We start from the raw sequence: 12179 nt of genomic DNA, 5'->3' as shown, positions 1-12179 counted from the left end.
CGGCTTCTCTCTCATGTTGACCTCAGGTGGCTCTGGAACCCGGGTTATCTGCTCAGATTGTTACGACAACGCCAACATCTACTCCAGGACGCGAGAATACTGTCCGTACACCTACATCGCTGAGGAGGATGTTCTAGATCAGACGCTGTCGAGCCTCATGGTCCAGATGCCCAAAGAGCCGTATCTGGCACACCCTCCCCAAGATGCCACAACCCCGGAGAGCCTGGTGTCACCGGCCGACAGAGAGGCACCTGCCTTTCCCACCAACCACGAGAGGCTGAGCGAGAGGAAGCTGCCCTCCGCGCAGATGAGCAGCGGTGAGGGCACAGAGCTTTGTGTTCCTTTTGTTTTCAGTTCACCTGTTCGGTTTTCTCTGTCATGTAGTTAGCGCTCTTGTCTGGCAGGACGCAGCAGTCCGGTTGTGTAATGAGTCTTTAGCTACTATTACATGGTGTGAGTTAGAGCAGGAGATTTTCAGAGACCAGAGTTACAGGGGAGTCTGCATCTTTTGGATGAAAACAGCTTTTGTGGAAAGAGCAAGACCACACCTCTAAAGATTCAGAAGCCACAGCTTTCAAAACGTTTCACATAGGAGTTACTTTTTTACTTTCATCTTACTTACATGACGGAGATCTGAAATGCTGAGGATATACAATTAGATGCAGGTTTTTACCGAGAAGATGTTTGAATGCTTTATTTGGTTGCTGTGCTGTCAGGGAAGTATTGAATGCCAGCGTCCCTTGGCAGTGTTAGCTTTTTTCCATGAGGCATGATCAGGGCCGTAAGTGGGAAAGCAGTTTTGGGAGAGTGTCCTCAGACCCACATAGCCCGGGGAAACGAATACATGTTAGGTGTGCAGATGGAGCACCTGCTAACAGCTTGGTCAGTAAAACAAGCAGAACAAAACTCTCTCAAGGCCATTAAAGGTGTTCCACGAGCTGTCAGTCACCCCCCTGTGAGCCCTAAGGCCAGAGCGCTGGGCCCAGGGCGGGAGCACTGCAGTTTGCAGAGGAAGCAGTGGGGGGGGGGGTGCTTCCGGGAGCGGCCTGCCAGGAGTGAATGGGCCCTTTGAGATGTGCTCGTGTTTTAATTAAGAGACCAACTCTGAAGATGTTAAAGAGGGTCAGGTCAGAGAAAAGCATATTCTGTTACTAAAATTAGCCTCTTATCTTTAAAATTAATCTCAGTGTCCATGAAAGAAATGCACCAGCTTTAAATCTGTTTTCCCATAGACCCCGAAATGCCGTGTATCCTTTTCCGAATGGGGTGTGGTAATTGTTACTCCGGCCTGGAAGCGAGGAAATGAGCAGATGAGTGTGGGTGTGCTGCTCATTCCTTCCCTAGGGCCTCTCGCTCTTTGCCACTCAGAGTGGTCTGTCGGCAGGAGCTTGTGAGAAATGCAGAGGGGGGGGGTTCCCCCAGCCAGGGAACAGGCCGTTAGTCTCCCTGGGCCCCAGCTGATTTGGATCATATAAAGCTCGAGAAACTCTGCTGGCGTTCGCTCTTCAGATGGGTTTTTAAAACATTTTATTTCTGAGTATGTTTCCAGAATTTTTCAAAAAAGCTTTTTCCAGAATGCATCCCCATGAAGTTAACATAACTTTCCGTAAATGGTCTTTGGGGAGAGGGCTTACCCCGCAGTGAATAAGGAGAATGAGAGATGCACACTTTCGAGCTCAGAGCACAGACAATCTGATTGGAAATCACTGCTGTTGGTTATCTTATTGCTGGAATTATTAGAATGCTAGAAGCTAGGGAAATTGTTTATTCTAAAGATAGTTTTTTTAAACATAGGCATTTAATTGTTATTTAAAAATATAGAGGGTGGGGCAAAAATAGGCTTACAGTTGTTCCTAGTGAAAGAAATACAATAATTAATAAATAATACAACAAGAATAAATTCTGTGTTTCATGTTCTCACAACTTTAAGTCTACTTTTGCCCCACCCTGTAATGGCTTCTCTGAATCAATTTTTATTATGATTCATGCAGCTTCCATTACAGTGTGAGTACTATTGTATTAGTCCCTTAGTCTGTTTCCATGTGTCTAAAGAGTTTTATTTTCAAGTTTTGTAGCAGCAGAATCATTAACAAGAGGCAAAAGTAGGAGACATAGCGCACGGATTCAGCAAATAATTGGTTAAGTTTGTTGAGTAGAAAGGTTTGCAAGACCATAGTGCCCGTATTCGTCTCAGTTCTTTTTTTAGTTGTTGCTAAGAAGATGGCAAGTATATATTTGATCTCAACATCCTTATGCAGGAATACTGGGCATCCTTATTTCTTTGAGGATTTGGGTAAAAGAAAAGTTTGAGGAAATTAATTTTGAACTTGTCTTCCCCACTGACAGTTCTTGTCTTTGATTCTCAGAGACGTTGCCGCGGCCGCTGTGGACCATGAGCGGAGAACGGGGCCTGCCTCCTGCCCCCTTCTCCCAGCAGCCCGTCCCCGATCCACCGCCGCCCCACCAGCACGAGGGCCAGGCGGAGGCCGGTGCCGCCCGCTCCGCGTCCCCCACGCCCTCGCCCTGCCACAGGTTACACGGCCACGCGTTTGATCTCAGTAGGACTCGGAACATTCAAGAGGGAAGCGAGGGCACATGAAATATTCTAGGATGAAGTCTGGGCAAAGACCCAAATTCATTGATTTTGTATTTACTACCTCAGAGTTGAGAAGAAACCCCAAAGTCAGCATTCCCTTCACTCTCTGTCTACAATTACATTTGACCTCACCACGGTGGGCTGGGCGTTTGTGTGGGCTTACATCGGACAAAGAAGAGATAATGGCTGACCGCCCTGGGCACATGTAGTGGGCAGTGTGCGGAGGGGCAGAGGAAGGCACAGGGCAGGTGTGCCTCCTGAGGGTCCCGTGGGGTGTGCCCGGGTGCACGGCATATTAGGAAGAGTCTCATTGCTGCTTAACATGCTGATTGTCTCAACCCGCAGAACGATTCTGAGAAAGCAGAATCTATTCTGCCTTCCAAAGAGCAAAAATAACTCCGGTCCTTGTCTGGACGTGTTCGGGGTTTCAGCATGTAGTCGAGAGCGGATTGGTGAGGCTTTGATATTCAAAGTCTTTGGCAAGTATCCCAGGCTTGACCAGTTGTTACCAGGTCAAGGAGTTTTGTATTCTTGTGAATCTTTTTTTTTCTTCCTTTTCCCTTTGGGGGATAGGGAGAGCATTCCTATCGCCCTGGAATCTCATTGTAAATATATGTGCATTTATAAATAATTTTTTTGTATTCATTGAACATAAGTGTTGGCTGCAATGTAAATATTTTTGATATGCCAAAATTATATATGATATCTAGTTATAATGTTAACAGCAGCTTCTCAGTCCACAGACAGATTTTGTATATCTTGGTTTAGTGATTTTAAAGACTGTTTAAAGTTTTAAAAATGTACAGAGGCAGGGTACCCAGTGACTGGGTGCACGCGAACACAGACTTGGTGTAATTAACCACTTACTTCGTACCTGAAGGCTCATACAGCTACTCATTTGCCACCTGTTTACAAGTGCCCGGTACTATTTCCTGTCTGGGGTAAGAAGGCTCTTTGAAAACACTAGCAGTCCTGTCGGCACCACATGTGCACAAATCCAGGAAAACTCGGGGTATCTTCTTCCAGCAGAGGGTTTCGTTGATGAGGAAACCAAAGAGAGTTTCTTTTCTGTTTGTCTTTTATAACGTCCCTCCGACCACTGCACAGTGCATCTTAAGAAGGGACAGGCTTTTGGAAGTAGAAGGACATGCGGAAACGTTTACACTAGAGAGCTGTGGAGTGGTCCTTGTTTTGTACAAGTGACTATTTAAGCCAAAAACTTTTCCTGAATTTCTGATAGCAAAAGCTTTTTAAATTTTTTTTATGTAAACAAAGGACTTCACACTAATGGAATGGAATGAACTGAAGTTCTTTGTGCTTTCAGATTTCCTTACATAGGCAGGCAGGCGGTCAGACTGCCCTCTACATCTCGTAAGTGCTAGCCATGTACTGCACACCTGTCACTGCAGTGAGAATATCTAAGTCATCGGCATTTCAAGGGTTCTAATTCCTCAGCTTCTTGCTAGAATTTCATGCTTGTTGTCAACCCCCAATCTTCCCTGGCCAGCAGCACCTCTTGAGCTGTTTTGTACCATCATGCCTTTCTTTTTCCTTTTAAAACTATCAGCCTTTCTTCATTTTCACTTTGAACTTCTTAACTATCTTTCCCCCATCACCATTTAATTTGGGATCCCTCTTCCTGCTGACCAGGCTGTAGTATAATTTGTACGGACTTAGAATCGAGAGACCTGATTGCATTCCTCGCTCTGCCATTTACTGGTTGTGTAATCAGGGGCCAGACCCTTTCCATCTCAGCCTGTTTCCTCATTTACGAAATGAGGGCGCGTTCCGGAGGCTCCAAAGCCCTTTCCAGCTGTAACAGTCTACGAACCTGTGATCCCTCCGGGAGCCAAGGAGGATTATGCTACTTTAATAAAAAGCTGCTTCCATAAGATGTTTATTAAGTAGACCAAGATGCTGCTTGCTCGGACTTGAGCCAGATTTATTTCCTCTGTAGCAGGAGTTAATGGTATAAGCTACACTCCCGGGAAGAAATACTCTGCTTCTAAACAGTGTCAGTAAAGAAGGACACTGGGCTGCACTGACAAGCACCAGTGCCCTCCAGCCAGCATCTCTGAGCGCTGGTGTCGGAGCACTCCACAGAGTCTGCGTCAGTTGGAGGGTGTGGCACCGCTAATTTGTAACCAGTATGCGACCTTTCTGCTGTGTTCACAGTTACCCCAGCAACGATTGACTCTTTCTCATATTCTGGTAGACTTTCTTGAGTGGAAAAGGTGGAGATAGAGCCAGACCTCAAGTGAGCATCGGCTGTCGTGTGTGAGAGGACAAAACAGGCTGGACCAGCGCCTAGGAACGTGGCTGCCTGGGTGCCGCGGTGGCGTTGGCAGTGGCCATGCTCTGCAGTGTCTGTCTCCTGACGGCCAGGGGTTTTGTCAACTCCCAGATCTCCCTAGCTTGTCTACATAACTAAAAAACTTACCTAAATACCACTCAGGAATTTGTTTAAATGTGAATAACATACCCCCGGTCTTTAAAGAAAATAATGAATTTAATAAATTCTTTTTTTTTTTTTTAATATATTTTATTGATTTTGTACAGAGAGGAAGGGAGAGAGACACAGAGCTAGAAACATCAATGAGAGAGAGTCATTGACCATCTGCCTCCTGCACACCCCCTACTGGGGATGTGCCCGCAACCAAGGTACATGCCCTTGACCGGAATCGAACCCGGGACCCTTCAGTCCCCAAGCCGACGCTCTATCCATTTCGGCGAATTTTATAAATTCTAATCCTAGGAGGAACCCCCGGAACTTTTCATTATTGCATCTGTTCTTGACCAAGCGGCATTGAGCTCTCCTGTAGCCCAGATCAGTGGCTCAGCAGTGTTTCTTTCCAGCATCCTAATGTCCGCCTGTTGCCTATTTAACCAGGGGTGTGGCTGAGCCAGGTGAACAAAAATGCTGGGACCCAATTACCACTTCCTCTCAGGAGCGATGCATCAATTCTCTTCATTTGTTTGCACCCCTCAGACCGATTCTCCCAGCCTGCCTGGAAGAGCCAGCCTTCTTGAATTCCATCCTTCCGGCACAGGCTCTACACCTTAGCCACTGGCTTTCTGTCCTCGGCAGCTTCGACTGTGCTTTCCCTAGAATGCAAGGTCCTCCGTGGGTCCCGCCCACGGGCAGTTCCCTCTGGGTGCCATCTCAGAATGCTTAGCATGTGTTTCTCTGTATGGTAACGTTCATGTTTAAAAACAGTTGCCTTCACATTTCCTATTGGGAGATTGTAAAAGGAACACTAAGATGTTAAGCAACTTAGACTGAGCCATTTTTCTATGAAAAAGGAGATATGAAAAAAGTCTTTAATTACTTAAAGGGTGGTTCACTTTTTTGGTTCTAGAGGACCTGGGTCATACCAGTGGGGCAACAGCTACAGGAAGTGCGGAATACACTTGCCGGTAATCTATAATAATAGATTATTAAAATAATCTATAATAATAGAAGTGTAATATTCTAAATAGACCCGTCAGCCGAATGACCTTCCGGATGAAGCTGGGCCTGCGAGGGCCAAGACCCTTGCACGAATTTCGTGCACCAGGCCTCTAGTGCTTTATAAGCTCACTCGCTAACCCATTAGGTTTGGAATAATCAGCCTTTTGGGGGGAAAAGTACACACACAGGCTGAAATCATCTGCTAATAACTCTGAGGAAATTTCTGCCTTGAGATGGAATATGGGCAAGATGATTCTCATTTTATCATTGGAAATCTCCAGAAAAACCTTGCCCTTCAGAATCCTTTATATAAAGTAAGTATAGAGCACTTAAGAATTTTTCTTCAAGAGTTTTGTGTTTTGGCCTATTCTGTGTTAATGGCTGAAAACATGAAAGCCTGGGCTTATTCTGCGGAAATACATAATTAGTAATTAACACAGACAGCAGCACCACAATAAAAAGTTTAAAGCCTATAATGTATTATATCCCTCCCCTTTACTCTTTATTTAACGTTGGTCCCTATTTCTTATCAGTGGCTCCATATAGAATGAGGTTGGAATTTCAGTGTTTAATTTTATTCCCAGCATTTCACTCAAGTGTGTGGTGGCCTTTCCTAATCACTTGACTGTCCACAGGAATGCCAGGAGGGTCATGGAGCCACAGAGGTAACTTTGCTGTCATTTTATGCTATGTCTTCCGTTTCCTGTTTTCCTCCTTGGAGCAGAGGGCAGGTAACTGAAACAGTCAGCTAAGGCTTTTTGGCGATCTGCTAGGAGTGTTTAGTTTTTCTATTACACGGTCTCTTTCCAGTTGAGTTTGGCAGATGTTTCCCCCTCCTGCTTTTCCTAACTTTTTTGTTGGGAGTACAAGCTAAACCAACACCAGTTGGCTTTCATTTTCTCTCTGTTTTGGGCACTGCCTTGGTTGTTGCAAAAATAACAAGTTCTGAATTGAGAGATATATTACAAGCTGCTCTTATCGAAACAACTCCTGAAAGCCCATGAATCATCTGAAGGTTTTATGGGCACTAAACTGTGTGTGTGTGTGTGTGTGTGTGTGTGTGTGTGTGTCTTTGAAGAGTAATATTTGGACCTGTTCCCTCAAGGTTGTATTGCTTATCAGTCCTAATAATCTGCACCAACGGGTGGGGTGAAGGTGAAAAACAGGTGTAAGGAGTATAGTTATCAGCTGTAACTGTCTTGTAAGAGAAATTGGTCATCATTGATCAGCTGCTCTTAGAATTTCTCTTAGCTACTTGAAGTGGCCTCGATCCGTAGACTGTTTCTATGTTCCTCCTGTACGCGCCCCCCTCCCCCCCCCAATCAGAGGAGGTCAGTCTGAGCGGCCCTGGTACTGGATGTCCCTGAGGAGAGTTGTAAGTCAAGCTGTTCAGTGCGGCCCTTTCCTCGTATCTATTTATATTTTCTCACACACGAGAATGTATATTTTATAAAGCATGTGTTTGTCTACTTGTTCGTTGTAATATGTCTTCAATAAAGCTAAAATACGTTACGATTTTCTGGTCTTTTCTTGCCTGAAGTACAGGACAAAATGGCACATGATGCTTTATGATTCCAAAGCACAACTTCTTTCCCCTTACTTTGTCCTTTAGTCTGTTACGGCTTGGCGTGTGTGCCCCCAGTAAGAAGAGAGAGCTTAGAGCCCAGGCATGCATTTGCGCAGAGGACTGAGCAGATCGCCATCTGCAGGCCAGCAAGAGAGGCCTGGGAAAACCTGCAGACATTGATCGTGGACTGCTAGCATCCGGAAATGGGAGAAAGGAACCTCCTGTGGTCTAAGCCCCGGTCTGTGGTGCTGGTTATGGCAGCCTGATACAGTTATGGCAAGCTGGTGCAGTCTTCCGGTCACCGAGCCAGGTGAGCAGTCTCCCCACACCCCAGGCTGTCATTTGCCTAAGGTCGGAGGCTCCGAGGCCCATGCTCTTTGGACCGATTCCTGCTGCCTTCTGGCCCAGCCGGAGCCTTGTGTTCTGAAAAGCTCCGCGGAGATGGACACGCCGCTGGCACCGCGCGGCCCCCGCGGCACAGGATTGAAACGAGAGGCGGCCGCAGCGCCGAACGGCGCTGCCCAGAAAGCAAGAAGCTACCGTGTGTCTCCGCGGCAGTGACTGGACTGGCGGTTGAGTGCCTCTGGGAACAAAGGCGCGGTGTTTGGAGCAAGTGCTTCTAAGCTCTTTTATTCTCTTCCAAGGAGAAACCAGGCTTTTAAATCAGTAAGTAGAATCCCACATGTGGACTCACTGGCTGTTCTGAGTTATTTGGATCAAGCCGTCTGATTTTGTGTCCTTTTAAAATCCTCCATCAAGGCCAGTGTGAATCCCTCTGTCTCAATTACAACAGGTTGAGGTCGGCCGTGATGGAGCCTCGCTTGAATTATTTATTCTGGTCAAGCTCCAGAGACCAGTGCTCGGGTCCGTTCCAGCTCAGAAACGGCGCAGAGCACTAGCATCCCCGTCAGACCCAATTCCTGCTGCTCCCGGGCCCTGCTCGTGCGTGTGTGTGACCGGGGAGTGGGTGCTGCAGGGCCGTCCAGACGCGTTCTGAGCTGGCGCTCCCAGCTGAGACGCCAGTGCAGGGGGAGAACTGGGTGTGGAGAAGCACAGACTCGCAGTCAGTAGCGGATTTGGGGGAAGGCAGCATCCTGCTGGCCCGAGTTCTGCCTCCTGGGCTCCACTCCTCCACAGGCACCAGCTCGCTCTCCTGTAGTCCCTGCCCCACCTGCCCAGTGTGTGCCAGGCCCCGTGGTTCCCAGGGAGGCAGACTCCCTCCTGTCTGCCCGCTGAAGGTCCCTGGTCCGTGTTCCTTCCCCCGCACAGCTGTCATGGAGAGAAGGCCAAGAGCTGGCTGGCTCCTTACTTTGCTCCCTCCAAGAAAGGGCTTCTGGAAAGAGAGAGTGCATTTTACAGAGATGACTGGCTCATTTTGCCCAGAAATCCTCTCTGGCATCTCATTTAGGTCCTAGCAGATGCAAGGCTCTTAGTGAAATGGTTCCCGGGGGAGGTGGGAGAATGTGAGGATGTGTAGAATTTTGCCGGTAGCTCTAGAAGGCAGGGTGTGCCGTTTGGAATACCTTTGGTTTAGCAAACAAACCCATTTTGTCCCCACTAAACACTCCTGAGTGTTCACTTCCTTATAGCTGCCCTTCTTTCCTACCCTCCTGACTGCCCCCCCCCCCCGCCCCCGCCCCTGCCCCTTGCCAAGAGTTTTGGCAGGAGAATCAAGAATCTAAACTCCCAGTCCCCAGCCTGCCCTCCGTGGGGGACCTCCCCTTTCGGGCCGCCTGGCTGCAGTGCTGGGCCAGGGCAGCTGGCTGGTGTCGGAGGGTGCCCTGTGCTCAGCCAGGATGGAATCTGAGTTGCCCTGGGCCCTCCCTGCACACACCGCGCGGGGGTTAAAGGTCAGCGGGCCAGAGCACTGCCTCTGAAACCGCCGGGCCCCACTCCCACCTGCACCTCTTTCCAGTTGCGGCACGTAAGCCAGCTCTGTAGGAGCTCGTGCCTCACCTCATACAGGAAGTGGGAACACGCTTGCCCACCTTACATGGCTGTTGGGAGGATTAGATGCCCTGATGCCCAGCTCAGCACCCGGTGCCTTTGGCTGCTATTGGCTGTTGTTAGGGGCACTTGGAATAGAGCCTTGCCCTTTTCCTCCCCTGCTGTCTCCTGCCCTCCCCCCTTGGCCCCCCCAGCACATCGCAAGACAGGAATGTCAGCAGTTTCCCCAAAGTCACTTTCGGAGTGGCCCTGGAGATTTTGCTCCTGGCTGGGCTTTATTTAGAAACAAGATACCATCTCCTGAAACTATGACTAAGTGAAAAGTGCCTTCAGTTCAGCCCTGAGTCAGGGCCGGGGATGCTGACCAGCTGCCACTCACCGACCATACGCTCTGGCTGCCGGGACTGGGTGCCCTCTGCTCAGAGAGAGTCTGCACGGCCATCGATGCTCGGAGGCCCGTCCCGCTCCGGGGGCCCTGGCTTTTCCAGGCAGGAAGCCGCTCACCCCGCCCCCAGACCCTGCGCAGGGTTCACAGGGACCCCGAAGGCAAAGAGGGAAGCTAAGAAGCGAAGTTGGGGGAAATCTTTGTTTGCGAAGCGCTGAAACCCCCCCCCCCCCCCCCCACACACACACGTGTATTGTGTGAACTGACCTCCAGGGAGCTTTGCTCCTGATTGAGGGGCCGCCTCGGCCCACAAGGCCCACCATTCCAGTGCGGTCCCAGGGAGTGTGTGAGAACTCTGCAGAAGGCTGTAGCAAACCGAACTGCTTTCCAGAATATTCTTTCCGTACTTCACATGGCGGCATTGGAAAACCGGAGCCGGAACCCGAGATCAGATCCTGGCTACTCTGTGCACGGACCGGCTCCTCAGTTTCGTTAGACGCAGTCTCCTCTGCAGGATGGCAGCCATGCTGGTTCTCATGTCCAGTCTCCTGGGAGGCGCTGTGCGCATCACGTGGAGCTGGTTCTGGGGAGACGCGAACACCTGGTTTCAGTAAATTAACTCCTTTGGGAGAATGGGCAACGGGAGTGGCAACTTCACTGGTCTGGGCCCTGTGGCCCGTCAGTGGACTGCACTTCATGCATAAGGAACGGCTGTAGTTTTTTAAAAAAATACTTTTGAGTTTAGAGAGGAAGGCTGGGGAAGAGAGAGAAATACCAATGATGAGAGGGAGCCATTGGTTGGCTGCCTCCCCAGGCATGTGCCCTTGACTGGAATCGAACCTGGGACCCTTCAGTTCACAGGCTGACCCTCTATTCACCGAGCCAAACTGGCTAAGGCCAGCTGTAGCTTTTCAATAGATCCAACCAGCACACTCGTGTTCCCGAGGCTCCTCAGGGCTCCTTGTCTGAACTGCCATTGGTCTGAAGAGGGGCCGGCAGCTGCTTGCAGGCAGATACCTGCCCCTCTGGTGGTCGCTCCCTGGGCACCGCACAGCTGCCGCCCCCGCAGTGTGTGAGGATGTTTTATGGACCTGTTTTCCGGGTGCACATAGCAATTCAGTAAGACCGGGAGGAGGAAGCTGGCCTGGAGAAGGGTTGAACAGAAACCCCTGACGTATAAAAACCTGCCTTGCTCAGTCTGGGCTCTTGGGAGCTCGGCTCATTCTTCTTGACGCGCTGCTACCATCTGGCTTGGATGTTCTTCCGGAGAAAATGACTCCAGGCTGATCTGCACGATCGGCGACCCTTCGGTGCCTCTGCAGCATCATCCTGGCTGTTTCTAAATAAATGGCGCATGACAATGTGTGTTCCTGCTCAGCCCAGTTCCAGGACTGTAAGCAGGATCTGCAAGCTCTCCCCCAAAGGAGGTCTTAGCCACCGAAAACCCCTTTTCCCAGCTGGCCAGGCCGTCTGAACTTTGGGGTGCAGAGCGGATGGGTTGGGGGCTGAGGGGCAGGGCAGACGGTTTTGTGGGGTTTTTTTTTGCATGTTTGCTCTTAGGTCTGGATTTTCCGTTTGTGAGAAGGTGCCCTTCTCACTCTGGTCCCTGACCTGGAGGAAGAAGCCGAGACATTTCGGCTCCTCCTTTCTGATCAGCAAGCATCGGGGGAGCTGGTGAAAGGGCTTCTGGGGTCCTCTTGGGGGTCCTCTGCCATCTTTTCCTCTTTGTTTCCACCTGCCAGGCAAATTGTAAAACACCTGCACCTCCGCTTGGGCTGGAACTGGCCTCCAGGTGGCGCCTCAGCACAGAGAATGCCAGCATTTCCGAGGGATCTCGTTATATAAGGGAGTCCACGGGATTCTGGCTTCTCGGTAAGAGGGGAGACCTGGCCTTTGTCACGTCAGCGGGACAGTGGGAGGAGGCAGGGGTCGGTGCGGCCTGCACAAGCACTTCGCTCCAAGCAGCTGAACACGGGCCCAGGTTCCTGCCCCCACCGAGCACAGGGCAGCGTGGCCCGGGCAGCGAGGGGTGGCTCGGCCTGCCCCAGAGCTTCGGGCCTTGTCCTGGCCAGGAGGCCGCACCCGGGCTCAGGGATCAGGGCCGGAGGACTGAGCACTCAGCATGGCCCTCTGCCTGCACAGGGTCCCCAGGCCTGGAGGGCAGCTCCCGGGTGCAAATCTTACCCCTCCTCCCTCACACCCATCTCACCCGCTGCTGTTTACCCAGCACTTT

At 50.1% G+C, this 12179-nt stretch overlaps 1 protein-coding gene across 1 annotated transcript in view; it reads left to right on the top strand.

Annotated features, from left to right (window-relative positions):
* Positions 1-7562, top strand: part of LRIG2 (leucine rich repeats and immunoglobulin like domains 2) — a 39031-nt gene extending 31469 nt beyond the window's left edge. The window contains exons 17-18 of the mRNA XM_084866163.1: positions 27-317; positions 2367-7562. Coding sequence (XP_084722289.1) covers positions 27-317; positions 2367-2599 — 524 coding nt within the window. The 3' untranslated portion in view covers positions 2600-7562. The remainder of the gene's footprint in view (positions 1-26; positions 318-2366) is intronic.
* Positions 7563-12179: the final 4617 nt, after the last annotated feature.

The sequence above is a fragment of the Pipistrellus hanaki genome, assembly GCF_964339955.1.
Source record: "Pipistrellus hanaki genome assembly, chromosome: 18".
Taxonomy (NCBI): domain Eukaryota; kingdom Metazoa; phylum Chordata; class Mammalia; order Chiroptera; family Vespertilionidae; genus Pipistrellus; species Pipistrellus hanaki.
Note: the sequence above shows the minus strand (reverse complement) of the source record. Positions and strands in the feature narration are given on the sequence as shown.